Raw genomic sequence first — 20000 nt, 5'->3', positions numbered from 1 at the left:
ACTACTACTACTACTACTACTTACTACTACTACTACTACTACTACTACTACTACTACTACTTACTACTACTACTACTACTACTACTACTACTACTACTACTACTACTACTACTACTACTACTACTACTACTACTACTACTACTACTATCTACTACTACTACTACTACTACTAACTACTATACTACTACATACTACTACTACTACTACTACTACTACTTTCTACTCCTACTACTACTACTACTACTACTACTACTACTACTACTACTACTACTACTACTACTACTACTACTACTACTACTACTAGTAGTGGGTATTTATCTATATAATGTTCACGTTTTAAAATAAATTTAGCTGTGCATTTATATAACGCATTTCGTCTGAATCTCATTGAATGCACATCGCCTTCTCTAATCGGTTTTAAGTTGTGGTGAACCAGTTTACTGAAAATTAAATACAAGGCGAAAAAGTCAATCAGCAGGATAAACATTTAAATTTGAGATTTAAGTATTTGAAAAAAAAAAACGTCATTCATTCATCTCACTTGGGTGTGTTAGTCCATGTAAGATGTCATGATTTAGGCTTTAAAGTCAATTTTAGAATATCTGCTGTATCCCGGATTGAGGCAGTTGGTGACAATAAATAGGACCATCAAATATGTATCGACTCCTACCAACGTTACTTATTTGAAGGTCTGATAACCCTAATTATATGGGCTCATTGTTGTAATGGAAATACTCTCACACCAATCCAAAATACTGTCCGTTACAACAACGTTAAATCAAGCCATGACACCGTTCGGTTATCAGACCTGGAAACATATGCACCTCGACAGAACTCATAGATTTCCTTTATATATACATAAAGAATCATCAGCCTTCTAGATTGTGAACACTATTCACACATTCTTGACACAAGGATGTAACACGACGTTATTGATAGAACGAAATTTACGCCAGTGAGCTCTTTGTTATTATTTTTCGCCAGCTATATTTATGAAAATTGTATTAATCAGACTATAAACGTCTAAGGTCACATTATATAGTTTTGTGTGTTGGTAAGTTATAATTGGCTGGCGTATGTTGTGAATGCTTTAACTAAGCGCAAAACATCAATACAATTTTATTTCTTACACCAATGTGTCAAAACTTTGTGATTATAAATAAATAAATAGAATTCCCTTTTTTCATCATGCATGGAAAATTTGTATCTAGGGTCTATTCCAAGGGAAGACTGAAAAAACCCAGGCGTCAGCCGCAGTGCAGCGCCGCAAATTGAGCTAGGGCGAGGTGACTTGATCAAGGCCACAACACAGAGCAGCAACGGGTGATCGAACTCGGTACCTTTCGGGTACGGCCGTACCGCTGAGCCACGCTGCCCCCGATAAATGTTCAAAACTAAAAGGTCACCAGTCACAGCTGCCTCGCATGTTCTTTAGGTGTCATTAATTTGGAATACGCTCAAAACAAGATTTAACGGGTCGTTAAGATCTTAATCAGTTGTGATGAAGAACGGCACCATAGCCAAAAGATTTATATTTGTTTACTTCCGGTTGTACTACATTTGATCGTTTCCTTTACGTCCCTCACTCTAATTTCTTGTATTTATTTATTTATCTCACTATCTATATTATAAAGAATACCAAGACACTTTTATATTAGAAAGCTTGAATTTGAAATACGTGGGTCCATTCGTAAGTAGACAAAGCTTACAGGCTTACTAATAATAAGTAAAATGAGGTTACTCTTACTTGAGTCTGAGTGCTTGTTGTTGATGTTGAACTTGTTGATGAACTATGGACCATGGATGGTCATTACCGTGATCCTCCTACTGTTTACTCCCTACTACCTAAGTCCTGTTTTTGTTACAATACAGTTATGCCATCTAGTCTTGGTGGGTTTTCAATTTGAAACATTCACTTTGTGTACCCATAAACTAAACATAACGCTAACTGAAACTGGCCTAAACTTAAATTCTAGACTCCATCAACATCTATACAATCTACAACTACTAAACTACAACATATTAAATAATTAAACATTGTATCCACATTCCAGAATATGGAAAGTTTTGAAATGCGCATAGAAATAAATAAAGTAAAGTTAATGAAAATTATGGGAGACCTTCCATCCTACTACATCCCAATTATTCTTGTGTTCTAGTAGTAGTAGGGGGTTTGGAAGGGGGGAAACATGTTTTTTTTTTTTAAATCTCCCCCCTCCCAAACCCCCTACACTAGAACTTCTAGAAGGGGGTTTGGGAGGGGGAGACTTTTTAAAAAAAAGTTCCCCCCCCCTCCCAAACCCCCTCTATAACATCGGAAGTAGTAGCTTATGGAAGGTCTCCCAAAATTATCAATAAAAACATAAAATTAACCAACAATAAATCAGTCGATGGATAGTAGGTTGCTATATATACCAAATATGCATTGACATTCATGTGGGTGTCATGGCCGAATGGTTAAGTCCTCTGCCTTAGGAGGCTTGTCGGAATCGACACTGTGTCTTCAAATCATCCTGCTTCTGCCACATTTTTTTCCCCGTCTTCTTTCTACCGGTACTCATCGACACACCTCATAATCGTACTCTTCATAATCATAATAGAAATATAAGTTAAGCCATGCTCACAATTCACGCATATATTTGGCATAATTAATATTAACAGATATAGATATCTGTAATGATTCATTTTTGTTGTTTTCATTTAATCATTATCTTGCATGGTTTGTTTTTTGTTTTTTTCACTGAAATAGAATTCTTCAAACATAGTTTTTTTTATATTTCTTGTCTTCTCCACTGGATCGATCTGTTGATTGATATGTTTTTAAAATTTTGTTTGACAGGGACTCCAGTATAAAAACCAAACATGTCTGCATTTCAACTCAATCTACCACCTTCAATGGTGAGTAAGAAAGTGAAGAAAGACACAGAAGAGGAAGATGACGAACCTCGTAAGCAATCCAGGGAGGAATGGAAGAAACAACGGGAGTTGGAAGAAATGAGAAAGGCGGGTACGGCGCCTGCCATGAAGGACGAGGAGGGAAAGTATGTTAATAAAAATTGAAAATATTATTGAAATTGTTGTGTATTACATTACTATTGCAAACTGTTCAACTCTCCAAGTGTTACACGGAAGATCCATATTAGTCCATCCTCATCATCATAATTAATAACACCATTATCTTCATCATCATATTCAACAGCATTATCGTCACCATCATCATCATAATCAAAAGCATCATCAACATTATCATCATCATCATCATCATCATCATAAGGTGTTTGCTTTTTACACGAAGGTTCTAAGTTCGACTCCCTGCCATGAACCAGTAACCTTTCCTAGCTCACTTTGCAGCTTATGCCTGGGTTATTCCTGTCTTCCCTAGAGACAAATCCTGAAGACGAATCTCCCCAATGGGATGAATAAAAGTGAATTTTATTTATTATATTATTTAATTTTGATTCATTTTTATTTTTACGTTTCCCCATACAGGGATATCAATCCTCACATCCCACAGTATATTATGCAAGCCCCTTGGTACTTTGGTTCAGAGACGGCAACATTAAAACATCAGCGGCAGCAAGAGGAAAAAATACCCAAGTATACTCCAATGGGAGTTCAGATTAAAAAGGGATTGAAAGAGGTGAGAAAGTCAAACAGTTGTCTCTGTCAAATAACCAGTCTCTCAGGTGACAAAAAAAAGTAGTCCATTAGAGCTGTAAGGCCAATGAATCCATTCAGGTTTATATAGCGTTATATAGCTTGGTACTCTTTGGTGAGGTATCTAATCACTGCTTCATTTGGGATAGATCCCGGTCTTTTTATTTGTGGCAAGCGAGTGCTCTACCAACGGAGGTATGGGATCCCTCTTGGGTCATAGCATTGCTGTTAATTAGGCAGAGTGAGTTATTAGAAGATGACCTTGCTAGATAGAGTTAGTAAGCACAAATGTAAAGTTTTGTCCATTAATTTTTGTTGAATCTGATGTCACTTTATCTGAGGTGCACTGTGTTATTATTATTATTATTATTATTATTATTATTATTATTATTATTATTATTATTATTATTATTATTATTATTATTATTATTATTATTATTATTATTATTATTTTATTTTTTTTTATTTTTTATTTTTTTTTTATTTATTTATTTATTTATTTTTTTTAAATTTTTTATTTTATTATTATTATTATTATTATTATCATTATTATTATTATTATTATTATTATTATTATTATTATATTATTATTATTATTATTATTATTATTATTATTTGTATTATTATTATTATTTGTATTAGTAGTGTTAGTAGTAGTAATAGTATTTTTTCTTCTTCTTCTTCTTCTTCTTCTTCTTCTTCTTCTTCTTCTTCTTCTTCTTCTTCTTCTTCTTCTTCTTCTTCTTCTTCTTCCTCTTCTTCTTCTTCTTCACCATACAATTATAAAGGTTTTTAAATTTTTAAAAATTTTGTACCACAGGGCCCAGTGGCTGTGAAGTATAGGAAGGGTGCCTGTGAGAACTGTGGGGCTATGACACACAAGAAGAAGGATTGCTTAGAGGTAAGGCGAAAGAATTCACAATTTTTGATGATGGTTGTTCTGTCCACCTGAGACTAAGAATGAGATTACCACAAGACCACATAGCCGTATGACACTTGCCAAGGGACTGGAAGGTCCAAGATTTGGGCTCTGTATTGAGTAGCGCTTAGTTGGAAAAGGCTTTTTAACTCACATTCTCTCACCATGCTCAGATATAAAATGAACAGCCAGTCGTTGACAGTGTTATCTCTGTCTGAAAAAAAAAACCCTGTAATATTACCAGCAGGCATATTAAGTGTTGCTGTTAGACCTGTTTAAAAGTGCTTTGATTATGTGTAGTGGATGTTGCACAATATTTGCTCAAGAAATCAATATAGACTAAATGTGCTCAAGAGACATTTTTAATGAGCCAAATCTGATCAAATTTGGATTTTCCCCTTTAGATTGTAATTTTTTTATACCATATTTTTGGAGGAAAATTGTTGAAATTATTGTCATTTTTGTAAGAAAAGGAAATTTCATCTATAATAAAACTACACCACGTCAATCCTGAAGCATTTTAAAGCGATATTCCAAATGTACAAGTCCAGAAATCAACATTTTTGGGTTTTTATATTTACTAGTAAAAAGCCCGCAATTTCGCGGGGAAAGAACTATTTTCATTCGATACTGTACTCACCATCATTTAATGAGGGCAGATTGGTAAACAACGTTGTCTGTGTAATTTGGTAAATCTTCGGTTGATTTTTCTGTATGGCCCAATATGAAGTGTAAGCCACTATAACCTCTGACCCGTGACACAGCAACATACAGTTGTCCGTGTGTGAATACCGGTTGTGGTAAGAAAATCCTCACCTTGCTTAATGTCTGCCCCTGAGACTTGTTAATTGTCATTGCATATGACAATTTTACCGGAAACTGTCTTCTATTTAGAATAAATGGTAAGCCTCAATCCGTTGTTGTCGTCAGATTGATTCTAGGGATAAACACTATGTCGCCAGCTCAACTACCGGTAATTATCTTGGCTTCTAATACTTTTGAACCTAATTTAATTATTAACAAACGGGTGCCATTTAGGAGGCCTGATTTAGGATTTATATTTCTAAGCAGCATGACTGACGTGTTGGCTTTCAAATGTAATGCATGTGGAGGAAGTCCATTAGGTGTAAGTTCTTTCAAGAATTCAATCGGGTATAAGTTGATGTCAGAGTCACTTTGAATGGAATCAGCACTGCGGTAAATTTGTTCAGTTGATGAGGTCAACCTGGACAGAACGGCTGCATTTATTTTGTCAACATTTTCATGGGTTGTAGTCAAAATTGCTCTCTCTGATAGATAACGTTCATACGCAAAGTTCAGATTCAAATCATTGTACACAGCATTTATCAAGCATTCTGGGTCATTTTCAGGAAGGCATAGCGCTGTAGGTAATTTAACAGAATACTTTCCTATTTCGCTGAAAACCGGCTCTGTACCATTTCCGATGCGGAGAAGCCAATTTGCAAAACAGTTATTGTCATCAGTAACCCTCATGTTCTTGTTCATGTGAAAAATGGTGACAAAATTCCAAATAATTGACTTGTTAAGTGTGACACTTAATATATCGGCTTCACTTCCTTTGTTAACAACAGGTAGAATTTGCCGAAAATCCCATCCAAGTACAACCACTTTGCCCCCAAAAGGTTTTGAACTGCCTGTTATGTCACAAAATGTCCTGCTCACACATTCAAACACACGCCTGTCCATCATAGGTGCTTCATCCCAAATTATGAGAGAACTACTCTTCAGTAACTTAGCTCTGTCTGATTGGCGACTGATGCTACAGGTGCTGTTATCCGTTATTGGAATTGGAATTTTGAACGTTGAATGTGCTGTTCTACCACCGTGCTGACAAAAGATCAAAGGTGAAAATACAAATTTAAAGAATACTGGGGATGAAGGAGCTTTCGGAATGTCTCCCCTTTACTTAACTTATGGAAAAACAAACACCCTAGCACCTTTAATAACACTTATGACTAACCTCTCGAGCTACCTTTCAATACTTAACAAATCACAATGCGGCCGAAAATCAAAACAATGGTCAAATTAGGAAATTTTAAACTTTCACAAATCTATCAAGGTTTGTTCTAGAGTTTTTAAAATACTTCTATATGACAAACTGAATAAATAAATGCCTGACAAAATATCAACAGTGAAAATACAAATTTAAAGATACTGGGGATGTAGGAGCTTTCGGAATGTCTCCCCTTTACTTAACTTATGGAAAAACAAACACCCTAGCACCTTTAATAACACTTATGACTAACCTCTCGAGCTAACCCTAATAGTAAAAAAAGAATCAAAATGGCGACTGAAATACCTTCATGTGATCAAGTGAATAATATCACTATGAATGCCACGATTTGCTGAAAAATGCCAACACACACACACACACACATGTATACACCACACACAACACACACACAAACATACACACACACACACACACAAACATACACACACACACACACACAAACATACACGCAATTAAAACATAATACTACATAACAAAACTGATCACCGCTAAATCAACAACACAACGGAAGTAATAATAATACTTGATGTCATAAATAGATGACGCAAATTGACAACTTTTTACAGTGTCAAAATTAGTTGATTTTGGGAACCAAGTGTCGTCGGTACATATTTTATGATATTATCTGTTTGACTCAACGAACTTTCAAACTGACTTTAAATTATAAAAGGAAATCAAGTTATCTGTTTATCTATCTGTAAAAAATACATTTCTAATTTTCAAATCTTTCAGTAGAGTTGTGCGCCTTATCAATTTTTTTATTGACTCAAATAAGCACAATGTTCTCCACAATGCTATATTTTTTAAAGAAAGGATAAAGATTTTTTCTTCTTTAAATTTACAGATTTTTTTTTTGGTATGTTTCCAGTGTCAGGTTTGATATTATTTGGCATTTATCGAGACTGAGGGACGTTGATTATTATTATTATTATTATTATTATTATTATTATTATTATTATTATTATTATTATTATTATTATTATTATTATTATTATTATTATTATTATTATTATTATTATTATTATAATTATTATTATTATTATTATTATTATTATTATTATTATTATTATTGTTATTATTATTATTATTATTATTATTATTATTATTTCATATATTACGTTTCTAATGTTTATTATTTTCAGAGACCAAGAAAGATTGGTGCCAAATTCACAGGAGAGAAAATTGCCCCAGATGAACACATTGTGCCCATATTGAAACAAGACTTTGAAGGGAAGAGAGATACCTGGAATATTTTTGATGCCGAAGAGCATCAGAGGAAACTTCAAGAAGAATATAAAGAGATTGAAGAGGTATGGAGAATAAGATTTGTGAGGTTATGACACAAGAAAAGTTTTATGACATAATAAATAATAGAAAATATTAAGTTTTAGAAGTTAAATAATTACGGAACAATATCCTAACATAGGTTTTATCATGTGACTGTTGTCAAATGTTCCAGAAATTGAAAGCCTTGTGCTAGAAAAGTAACAAGATTATTTTGTAATCAAGTTGCCAGACATGGTGGACAAAGTATGAAGTCAAAGAAAGAATCCGAAACTTGAGGGAAAAATAATAATAATTCAAAATTCATATCTCTATTTGTTTGACCTACTCCACTGGCTTAACAAAAAAATTATTTTTTTAGATAAATATGTATTTATGTATATTATATGAGTATATTAAAGATATAATCATAATTTAATTGATAAGTTAATTCCAAACTAGAGGGAGAATTTAATGCAAAAAAGTGTCTCATAATCTTGAGCATATATATAATTTAAAAAATGAGCATTTATAAAGAAGAATGCAATATCCACTAAACGTACTGTTCCAGGATGTTCTGGTCCAAAGGCGAGTGTCATACCATGCTCATTATTAAAGGAATCTGAGATGGCAAAATTTTTGACAAATTGAGTTAATCTCAGCACTGAATTGTTTCGATATGCCAGAACAAGGATGAGTTAAAATATGCTACCTTCAAGCCAAATTGGTTGAAGAGTTGAGAAAATTGGCTTTCAAGTTTGTTGAGCAAGCATAAGCATGTTACCAAAAAAAATTTAAAAGAAAAGAAAAAGAAAGAATGCAAAACAAATCTTTAATTAATTTTATTTTTCAGGCAAAACGAGCTTTGAAAGAGCAGTCATTGGATGCTTCGTTGATGAAAGAGACTGATGGAGACAATAAAGAGAAGGTGCAATGAATGATTTGATCATTGTATTGTTTTAAGATTTTTCGTTTTTTTTTCTAAATAGCAATCTCAACCACCCTTATTATTTATAGTATCCATTTTAACTTTCTAATTGCATGACTGAATGTTTTCCATAATGTCTCTTTTCATTTAACTCTTAGATTTGGAATCCTGAGATGTTTCACCACGGGAGATAAGATTAACAAAGATTAAAAAACAAATCATTAAAAAATAATGTAATAAAAATTACCCACATCCCCCTCCCCCCTTTAAAAAAACACCTTTAAAAAAACCCCAGAAATAAATTGATAGATTTGATAATTTATGTTACCGGAACTTGTGCATATTGTCAAAGAGTTTTAGTCAGTAATACACTTTTCCAATCATATTATTAATGACAATGACAATAATTTCTTTTCAAAGCACTTAAAAACTAAAATGCAACTTACTCGATAACTACAAAGACTCCTCATAGAATGCTTACCGTTGCAAGCAGCCTGAATGTATTAGCCTGGACTTTCTCTGTGTCTATTCTGTAAAGGTTTTTTTTGTTATCGACTCTCAGATGAAACAATCCATTATTGAATCATAGATTAATAGTTTGATTTGAAATAAAATTGATAGCTTAAAATTCTATTCAGGAGAAAGCTATGCCAATGAAGCACAAATGTCAGATTTATTTACTTATCCATGTTTGTTGATTTCCAGCACAGGTTCTTATAGATCCTTTTTGCTGGACTCCAGTTGTACTTTATCAGGCTAGGTCTTCATGTGGCCAGTGTTGATTTTTTGTCTAGCATTTCTAAGTCCTTCTAGTATTTGTCAAGTCTGTTTTAAAACTTTTTGGGACATCCGTTTTCAACCTTTGATTAATTACAGTTAATCATATAGGGCTTTGAATAAAGTTTTTTATTTATTTTCAATTTTGATTATTTTCCCTTTATAGAACGGCAGCGATGATGAAGATGAGGATAAATATGCAGAAGAAATGGACATGCCTGGACAGAAATTTGAAACCAAGCAGAGAATTACTGTTAGAAATCTCAGGATTAGAGAGGATACGGCCAAGGTAAGCATTGAATCCATTCTACTATATTCAAGGTAACAAGAGTGATAACATATACAATTAAAGAGACTACTGCAAGAGTACTCACAAGAAAAGAGCACTACCGCACTCCCGAGTGAATGCACACATTCAGTTCTTTTTTCCAAGTACAATAATGTTATGGGAATTCCCTCTCTGATGACTTGAGAAATTCTGACATTTATGAGAATGTTACTCGTCAATTAGAAAGCAATACTGTCAAAGCAGGAAATAATTGTTGTGATTACAGAGCCATAACTTAACACCAACCCACAACACACAAATGTTGCATCTATCTTTAATGTTGAAGCTACAATAGTATGGATTGGATTAGATTGGAAAGTCACAGGAATTTAGTTTTGAGAAAATGGATATTAAAGTTTGGATTTAACATTGTATTATTGAGATAGGGGACTTAAAAGTGTGCTTTTCATGAAAATAGTGAGTGAACTAATGTGCTTATGATTTAAGTTTTTCATTCGAAAAGATCATAAAATGTGACTTAAGTAATTTCAGTACTAGAGGCTTCAATTTCAAAACAGTAAATGGAAATTTGATTCATAAACATTGGAAGTTTCCAAATTTATCAAATGAAATAGATAACTAACGGAACTGTATTGATCCATTTTGGAAATTGGTTTGCAGATTAGAGTTTAATGTTATATTAATTGTTTTGTATTTATTTTCCATCAGTATTTGTACAACTTGGATATCAACTCTGCATACTACGACCCCAAAACACGTAGTATGAGGGAGAACCCTTTGAAAAACACCAGCAAAGAAGATATTACAGAGTAAGTGTAACTAATCTATTATTTCTTTAATCTTTTAAAAATGTAATCATAATTTATTTTTAAATATTACATTTTAAGTATGTCCAACTCTAACTGTCCAAGCTCCATTTGCGGTAAATATTTTAAAGCATATATTAAAACCTTAAACCCTTACTCTGCCCTTGTGACCAACAGAGACTAACCACAATACCAAATACTTGGCGGGAATAGTCATGTGATCTTGACACATATGACCAGTTACTTCCAAGATAGGCCCGTCATTCTAACCATATTTTTCTCAAAATCACCTCTTTCGCACTGACAAGTTTAGAGACATCCTTGATATGTTATGGGTGTAAAAATGTATAACTTTTTTTTTCTGGATGATGTTTGCTATCAAAATAAGCAGGTAAAGGATTACAATTATTTTTGATATTTTGAATGTATAATATACATATAAGCGCGATAATATACCGACTCTTACACATGCTCAATATCACTGATAGGCAAAGAACAAAAGCAAATTAAACCCTCAGTTAAATTGCAAAGGGAAGCTGTCATTGGATATGGATTATAACAAAATCCACCAACAATATAAGGAATATGTGATGACATTACATCACTGGCACCGATGGTGTAATGAAATAGAGCATACACAATTACACCAGAATAAAAAAAAGATTCTGATCTCGAGGTCTCAGGTTCAAGTCTCTGTGTCAGCACTTTATCAAAGCCACCTAGTAGTCACGACTTACGTGTTGTACAGCCCAGCATAGGGTGTTAGAAGTTGAGGACAGAAGCACTTATTTTATAAGGGGGTGGAGGGGGGGGGGAGTCGAGGGGGTACTTCTCTGAAGACTTTCTGCTTTAGTTCTACTTCAGTTTTTTGTTACAATAAAAACATTGTCCACCAACAACACAGAGTCAATAGAGTAGAATTAAATCAGAATTAATTGTTTATACATTTTGTCCTAATGTGATACAGATTAAAGTTTGGAGGAGATAATTTTGTGAGGTACTCTGGTGATGCTCAAGAAATGGCCAAGAGACAAAGTGAGTATTATATTAGTCTGAAATGTGTGAAAAAATCGTATGAATGAATATTAAGCTGCCAGAGGCTGTGGATTGTAAAGATGAAAATAACTGCTCTGAAAAATAAGATTAAGGGCCATTATGTTAGAAAACAACACATCGGTTTAGATGATCATGGAATTTGAGATGCTATACCACTTTAATAGCTGCCCCAAGTCCCATCATTGCTTTTATTGTTCACTTTGATAGTGCCATCCCCTCGTCTCTCATTCGCCTTACGTGTGTCTTTCATCATGTCTTGTTAACAAAGGAAACTCAAATCAGCCACATATCATTTGTCAAATTCAAGAATACGCTCTTTTTCATGATTGCTTTTTATTTATTCGAGCTTCAAACAGTAACATCTGGATTTATCAAAGTGACAAATTAGGGAGCAGGCCCTGGTGTAAGATAATGATATGAAAAAGTATGAAACAGTGCCAGACAAATAAGAGAGAAAAATGCAAGAAAAAATATCAACCTGCCTCGTCAAAGCAGGCTGATTTTTTTGGATGTTCTTTTTCTTCTATTTTTCTCTCTGCTTTGTTTTTCACACTCTTTCAGATCTTTGATATTTCATTTGGATTATAACAATCATTATTCCACAAAAATAAAACGATTATTTGTTAATCAAATTACAGATGGAGAGGCTGAACTATATTGTAATATTATTTGGCATGTCAATAGATAAATTCATCTTTATATATATTTTTAAAAAATCTTGTCCTGAACAGTATTTGCTTGGGAAGCGTTTGAAAGGGGCAACGACATCCACCTCCAAGCAGACCCCACAAAATTGGAACTCTTGCATATGGAGTTCAAGAAAAGAAAGGATGGATTCAAAGAGACAGCCAAGAACACCATCTTAGATAAATATGGCGGGGCTGAACATTTAGATGCACCCCCTAAACAGTTGTTACTGGCTCAGACAGTAAGTTGAGTGATTAGTAAGAGAATTTATTAACATAATATAATATTAATGTATTATTATTTGTCGAGCGCTCTACCATATCATGAGGATGTGCTCAGAGTGCTTTACAGGGGCATCAACAATTCAATTTGGAAAAGAACAAAGTCTTGAGATGCTTTTTAAACATACCTTCCCGTGAAGAATGCTGTAATTCTTTTGGAAGTTTGTTCCATGGGGTTGGGATGTTTCTAGAAAAGGATCGTCCTCTACATGGCATACAAGAGTTCTTTCCTTGAATGACAAGATTTTTTTTTCATTGGATAACGAGCAAAGGGATGGGGTTGGTGTATACTGTTGAGACATTTAAAACACAATATCATAACTTTGGACAATATTCACTCTTTAACAGGAAGCCAATGAAGCTCTTTTAGCTGTGGCGATGCATTATGTTTCTTGCTGCATTTAAAGACTAATCTTGCAGCATTGTTTTTAATTCTTTGCCGCCTGAGTATTCTTTCACTGGTGCTGTTCAAAAAGAGAGAGTTACAATAGTCTAGTTTTGAAAAATCCAATGATGGAATCAAGGTTTTTGTCACATCTGTATTTATGTAGTTTCTAATTTTACCAATCCTATTAAGTTGGAAATTTAGGCATTGAGAAAGATATTTTATGAGCCAGTCTAATGTCATATTCTCAATCAGGAAGATGTTGAGATTTTTAACAGCAGATGTACATTGCACAATCGAGCCATTTATGTTACATTTGATATTTCCAATATAATTTGTAATATTGGGATGACCTAAAAAACAATTTCAGTCTTTTTCATCATTCAACTAAAATTTAATTGTTGTCATCTAATTTTTTACATCATGTACACACTTTTCGATGGTATGTAACATTTGACTTAGATCATTTTGCTCACATGCCATAGATATTTGTGTGCCGTGTGTACAGATGATAAATGATGTCATATTTTCTTAGAATTTTGGTGAGTGGCTGCGTATATAATATAAAGGGGACAGATCCATATAAAGAACCTTGCGGGTCTCCATAATTGAGGTTCCTGGTCTCTGATAAATCTTCTTTTACTCTCAATCTCTGTATGTGACATGTCAGATAAGATTGGATCCAGTTCAAGGTGTTCCCTTTAATTCCAAAACTGTTTTGAAATCAATCAACCAAGATTTTATCGTCAATTGTGTCCATGGCACCAGATAAATAAAGGAGGATGAGGACGACAGTCTTCCTATTGTCCATTTCAAGTAGCAAATCATCCGTTACCCTTAAAAAACCTGTTTTAGTACTGTGTCATGCTTTGTATGTCGATTGAAATGAATCTCTCATATTATTTGATTCAATGTGATCTAACCATTGTTTCTAGACAACCATTTCGAGAATTTTGGAGAGAAAGGGCAAGTTTCGAGACTGGACGATAATTTTTTAACTCATTGATATTGAGTTCAGGCTTTTTTCATTCAGGTTTAACAATAGCCTCTTTGAATATGCTCGGTGTCGTACTTGTGAGGAGCAAATGGTTGATTATATCAGTTACATAGGGTAATAAGTCATCCAAACATTCTTTTGTTGGCTCTGTGGGAATAGGATCGAGTTCACATGATTTTGATGGACTGAGTTGGATGATAGTACAAATAACCTTTGCTGGCAGTAAAGAAAATTGATTGAGTTCATGTATAGGCAAGAATTATGACATGAGGTAAAAAAGATTGTTACAAAATTTTTCAAAGCTGCATCTTTTGTATCTGTAGTGCACATAGACTGATTATGGAGGAGGTCAATTATTATGTGGCCTTTTGGCAAAGAAAATAGTATTAGTTATACTTTTTTTTACTTCATTAATGAACAGGTAAAAAACATTAGGTAATTTTAGTAATTGATATTGGCCTCTTGAGATAGGAGTGTCAGTTTATTGATTACTTTTCATTAATAAACTGAGAGAAACGGATAAAAATAAAGTCTTTCCATATTTGAAAGATAGTAACATAATCATTGTGTTGGTGTTTGCTTTTTCTTTCTTATGTCTAATGTTACAAAAAATACCTTTTGGCATAGTCACATTACACTGTATGAGTGTCTTGCACAATTTTTGATATAAATAATCTGATATTATCTTCTACTAAATTTCTCCAGGAGGACTATGTGGAGTACTCACGACATGGAGCTGTCATCAAAGGACAAGAGAAGGCCACTATCCGATCTCGTTACGAAGAGGATGTTTACCTCAACAATCACACGGTATGGCATAAAGTCATGAAAATCTTTGTTACTTTTAGATACAGTTGCAGATACTCACTTTTGACATAAGTACAATTTGTCACTCTCTGTGAAGAGAAAATTCATCTGACAAGTATTGTGTTCGTATTTTATCTGCTGCTGTGGTGTAGAGGGCTCCTTGTTCAAACGCATATCTAGGTACCAGGCCTTAACAGTCCTGTTGGACACAGCACAAGAATTTGGAGATTCTCCTAGAGCGAAACATTATTGTCATTGTTTTAAGATAACATGTAAGGGCTTAAGGAGTTACATTTGTTGTCCTATATGTCTAAAGAATTATATTTAATCTCACAGAGCATGATTATAATACCTTTTTTCTATTTATTTCATTTTAAAGTGAATACTGAAAACTATCATCTTCTTTTTCTTTATTTTTCCAGGCTGTATGGGGTTCTTATTGGAGGGATGGCAAATGGGGCTTTGGCTGCTGTCACTCATTTTTGAAGGAATCATATTGTACAGGAGAAGCTGGCAAAGAGGCAGCTGAGGTAAGGCTTGGATTTTGTCGTTCTTTTATCAGATCTGTCAGTTTTTGGATTTGATTGGGAAATTCCTTATAACTTATATTTGTTTCATTCCCAAATACCCTAATTCATGGGTGAAAAATTTCTGGCTTATCTCGGATTTCTGGCTTTTTGAAACTGATTTTAATTTATTTCCGACATCTAGATCATCTCAACACAATACCATTTTTTGAGGCAATAGGTCACATTTCAAAATATAGTTTCAAGCTTTTTTGAATTTGTTGAAAATGGATTTCAGGCTTTTTTTAATGGCCTAACCTACTTGCATCCGTGTTAATTTCCAGCTATTTTCACAATTTTTGATAGTGTTTTACAACATTGCAGAAAAATCATCATCATCATAATTATAACAAGACACAAACATGATGCTTAATTGTCCGAAGGAAGTGCTTTACTAGAAGACTATAAAATCCTATTTTAAATTAGTGTAAGATGGAAATGACCTTTTTTTTTTTTCAATGTTAATGTTTTGAAGAGATTTTGAATACTTTTTAGGCATTGAAATTATCAATATCATTGAACTTAATGGTTTTTTAAAAAAGGAGAAAGAAAAAAGAATGACATACTCAATGCAGAATATAAAATATTTTGTTCCTTTTGAAGCTTTGATGAATACACTTTACTTTTTATTTGTTCAATGTCTTTAATGGTTCACAGCTTCTATCAGCTTAGTACTCATTTATTTCTGGATACCGTACTAATAGTTTTGGAGTCTCTTATGATTTGTTTACTGACTCTTTCATTTGTATCTTCATTTCAGGAGAGCAATAATATGTTACCAACAACAAGCTCTGCAATTCAGCAGCAACCGTCTGAAGATGCTGAGGAGACTTTGTTGGAGGTATGTATTATTTTAATTGATTGGTGATGTAATGATCATCATACATTGTTTAGTTTGTCATCCCTAAAAGTCATGAGGCCAATGAAGCCAGACTTATAGCGCTTAATGGACAACAATTGCCAGCTACCCTTTGGATAGGACGCTAATCTATCACAAAGGACTTTCCACCAGATCCAACAGGTCAATCAAGTATAAAATAACAATAAAATATGTACGTCAGCTAGTGCCATTTGACCATGTAGAGATGTCAGATATGCAGTTTTTCCTTCCTTTTGTATTTTAACTTTCTACTTATCTTTTGATTCCACCTCCCCAAATTATTGATAGGATCAAGATCAAAGACTATTTTCAATTCATAGACCTCATTTTCCTCATAGTGTGTCTGCTTCTGTGTCTGCCTTCGTTATGAAGATTTTGACATATTACAATCCGAGTGAGACTTCATTTTTGGACATATAACAACAAAAATAAATAAGAAGATGAATCTATAATAATATTTGAAAAGGAGATGAAAAGATGGCTTTGCTGAATGATGTCATCACGTGAATTGCAAGAGGAGGTGTGTGAAGGTTTCTAAGAGCTGATGTGATATCTTCATCAAGTTTGAACAAATTCTCCTTTTTCCTTTATTCTGGCACTAATATGACCTAAATGTGTTGCAAGCACTATAAAACCCATAAACAAAAAGAAAACAATACCCACTAGTGTTTATGGCAGCAATGAAAGATCTCGACTTGTCAATGTCTCATGCCAGTCGTTGTAGAGACTCCCAGGCCTTGTTCCATCTTCTGATATCTTCCTCCACTGTTCTGGGTAATTTGGTAATGATGTTATTATAAGTTGATCTTCAAAGCAATGTGGGAAAAAATGAATACGATACCAAATTTTAATAATTTCTTTTTACTACATATTGATTACAGAAACACCAAAAGAAATTGAAAGAGAAAGAAAAGGCAAAGAAAAGAAAGAAGAGGAAGCAAAAGAAAAGGAGGAAGAGTAAGAAGAAGAAGAAGCATGATTCAAGTTCATCCTCATCTGAATCGTCATCTTCATCTGAATCATCAGACTCTTCCTCATCATCGTCAGAAGATGAAGAGGAGGATGAGGAAGAAAAACGAAAACGCGAAATTAAAGAGGTAAGTATTTCTCATCAATTAATGATTGCAATTAATTTAAAGGTTGATGTGTTTACAACTTTAAAGATTAGTGAGGGAACTCCTGTTCGCTCTCTCTCTCTCTCTCTCTCTCTCTCTCTCTCTCTCTCTCTCTCTCTCTCTCTCTCTCTCTCTCTCTCTCTCTCTCTCTCTCTCTCTCTCTCTCTCTCTCTCTCTCTCTCTCTCTCTCTCTCTCTCTCTCTCTCGCTCTCTCTCTATTTCTGTCTCTCTCTCTATTTTTGTCTCTCTCTCTATTTCTCTCTCTGTCTCTTTCTCTCTCTCTCTCTCTCTCTCTCTTTTTTTCTCTCTATTTCTCTCTCTCTCTCTCTTTCTCTCTCTCTCTTTATCTCTCTCTCTCTCTCTCTCTCTCTCTCTCTCTCTCTCTCTCTCTCTCTCTCTCTCTCTCTCTCTCTCTCTCTCTCTCTCTGTGTGTGGGTGTGCTCCACCTGCCTCCAACACCCACCCACCCTCTCTCCAGTCTTTGACTTCTCAAAGTTGAATACTCCGAAAAGTCAATTTACTCTCACCAAACTCAGGCGTAAAATGAGGTAATAGCATTTTCTCTGTTGTAACAAATTTTGATCACTTCTTTCAAGTCCATGTTTCATCCTACATTTTAAGTATTGCTGTTGGCCATATAAACCACTTTGAGTATATTAAATGGATCTCTCACATTCAATGGATATTGCCTGAGAGGAAAGCTCAGTTATAATTAGTGTACATATTTTACAAAGAACTGCCAGCTCACAATGCCAATAAAACAGTATAAAACTTATAAAAATCAGTATTTTGATTTAGAAAAATCAGGTTTTTGATTTAGAAAAATCAGGATTTTTTTCCCGAATGCAAAAGCACAAAATGAACTTTTCTAATTTGGTTTATAAAATCATTAATACATTAAGAACTGCAAGTGCTTATACTAAATCCAATAGATATATGTTGTAAACAACCCTTATAGCCAATTTTCTTTATTGCATCTATGTCGATATCATTGAGTCATCCAAAAAAATTATCAATCAAAAACGGGATTTTAGTAATCCTTTCAGAGTTTATTTCATTTAAGACCATAAAAAACCCCAAAAAACAGGGAAAATAGAAACGGGAGTTGGTAGCTCTGCATATACCCTCAACTCCTAAACAAACAATGTGAGTTTCCCCGTATCAACGTATTGCTGGTGTTGACATAAATTAAGGGACTGAATCAGTTTCATTCTTATGGATGATAACTAAAACAGGGAGGTAATCGAGGTGATATGTAGAGATTACTTTTTATTGATTAAGCCCCATCATTCTGCACAAGGACTTTGTTTGAGAAGAAAAGTTGTTCTTTTTTTTTTTTTTTTTTCCTCCTTCTTAGAGTCTTGTCATTTAAATTTGCGTTCAAGGCAATCTTGCCATTACCTGGGGAAATAAGGAATATTGAAATTCCATTTAGTTCCTCCTAAAGGGGAATTTGTCTTTGGGGTCTATTTCAAGGGAAGACTGAAATATAAGCCATCAGTCATGATGCAGCACTGCAAAGTGAGGTACGACTAGGTGACTTGTCCAAGCCTAACACAGCATGGCAGGGATTTGAACTCGTTACTCAGAGTATGAAGTAAAGACCATCTAATCATCATAAACATTCTTTGGGACTTGACCATCTTTTAAACGTTAATGCTAGAGCTTTGAAATTTGGAACTAAAATAGCTGATATGTTACTGCAAATAGCTGATTTTGTTTTTATTGAATAGTTTTGGAGTAAGAAATAGTTTTTCTTTAAATTTTGTCAAAAAAGGGAGGGAATATTCACATTTCAGAATAATTTTTTTTTAAAAGCTTTTGAGAGTGAATATTTATAAAATTAAGTAGCCAGCTATTTACAAGTATGCTTAAACTTTACATAACAACATTAAAAAATCAAAATCAAAGAAGAATTAATAAAATGGTGGAGTCCCAAAACACCTGTTTTTGTTTTTTTTCCAAGATGGCGGCCATTTCCATGGCAATGAAGAGATTTTAAATCATTTTCTTTTTCCAAAAATATTTTTTACACGATACCTGATGTATAAACATCATTTGTTTGATCAAATGGTCCCAATTATTTTTATTTATTTTTTTTTTGTATTTTAAGTATCGAGCCCTCTTAAGCATAATTTATTTATATAGTGCCATATCAACTAAACATGCTTAAAGTGCTTTACAAGGGGTCCCTAATCAACAGTTTAAAGATAGACAAATTTCAGAGAGTTCAAAACAGTGCGACCAGGCTAGTGATAGAAAAATCAAAATGCAATAATAGTGCTACAGAAATGTTGCGAACCCTTCTCTGGCTTCCAGTTAGAGCAAGAAGAGAATATATGATTACCCTCTTGTGTTTTAATTATTCAAAGGAATGCACTGACTTATATAAAAGATAATATGATGACCTCTTATTCACCCTGTATAGCGTTAAGATCTCAGGATTACCATGAACCAAACTTCAAATTTTTAGCGACAGGTCATTTCATAAAACAGACCCTCACTGTGTTGGGAACTCACTACTTCCATCAGTGCAGTTCTTCAAGTCTTGG

General features: G+C 33.8%; 1 protein-coding gene across 1 annotated transcript in view; it reads left to right on the top strand.

The window, feature by feature from the left end:
- Positions 1–1537: 1537 nt before the first annotated feature.
- Positions 1538–20000, top strand: part of LOC144965882 (pre-mRNA-splicing factor SLU7-like) — a 23999-nt gene continuing 5536 nt past the window's right edge. Inside the window, exons 1-14 of the mRNA XM_078901705.1 lie at positions 1538–1690; positions 2840–3041; positions 3490–3640; positions 4478–4558; positions 7754–7921; positions 8728–8802; positions 9746–9868; positions 10577–10677; positions 11642–11709; positions 12462–12658; positions 14786–14890; positions 15310–15417; positions 16214–16294; positions 17215–17430. Of these exons, the coding sequence (XP_078757831.1) occupies positions 2863–3041; positions 3490–3640; positions 4478–4558; positions 7754–7921; positions 8728–8802; positions 9746–9868; positions 10577–10677; positions 11642–11709; positions 12462–12658; positions 14786–14890; positions 15310–15417; positions 16214–16294; positions 17215–17430 (1653 nt within the window). The 5' untranslated portion in view covers positions 1538–1690; positions 2840–2862. The remainder of the gene's footprint in view (positions 1691–2839; positions 3042–3489; positions 3641–4477; positions 4559–7753; positions 7922–8727; positions 8803–9745; positions 9869–10576; positions 10678–11641; positions 11710–12461; positions 12659–14785; positions 14891–15309; positions 15418–16213; positions 16295–17214; positions 17431–20000) is intronic.

This window comes from Berghia stephanieae, chromosome 2, assembly GCF_034508935.2.
Source record: "Berghia stephanieae isolate SIO BIC M18660-M18661 chromosome 2, UCSD_Bste_1.3, whole genome shotgun sequence".
Lineage (NCBI taxonomy): Eukaryota > Metazoa > Mollusca > Gastropoda > Nudibranchia > Aeolidiidae > Berghia > Berghia stephanieae.
The sequence above is the reverse complement of the archived record's forward strand: the minus strand, read 5'-3'. Positions and strand labels throughout refer to the sequence as shown.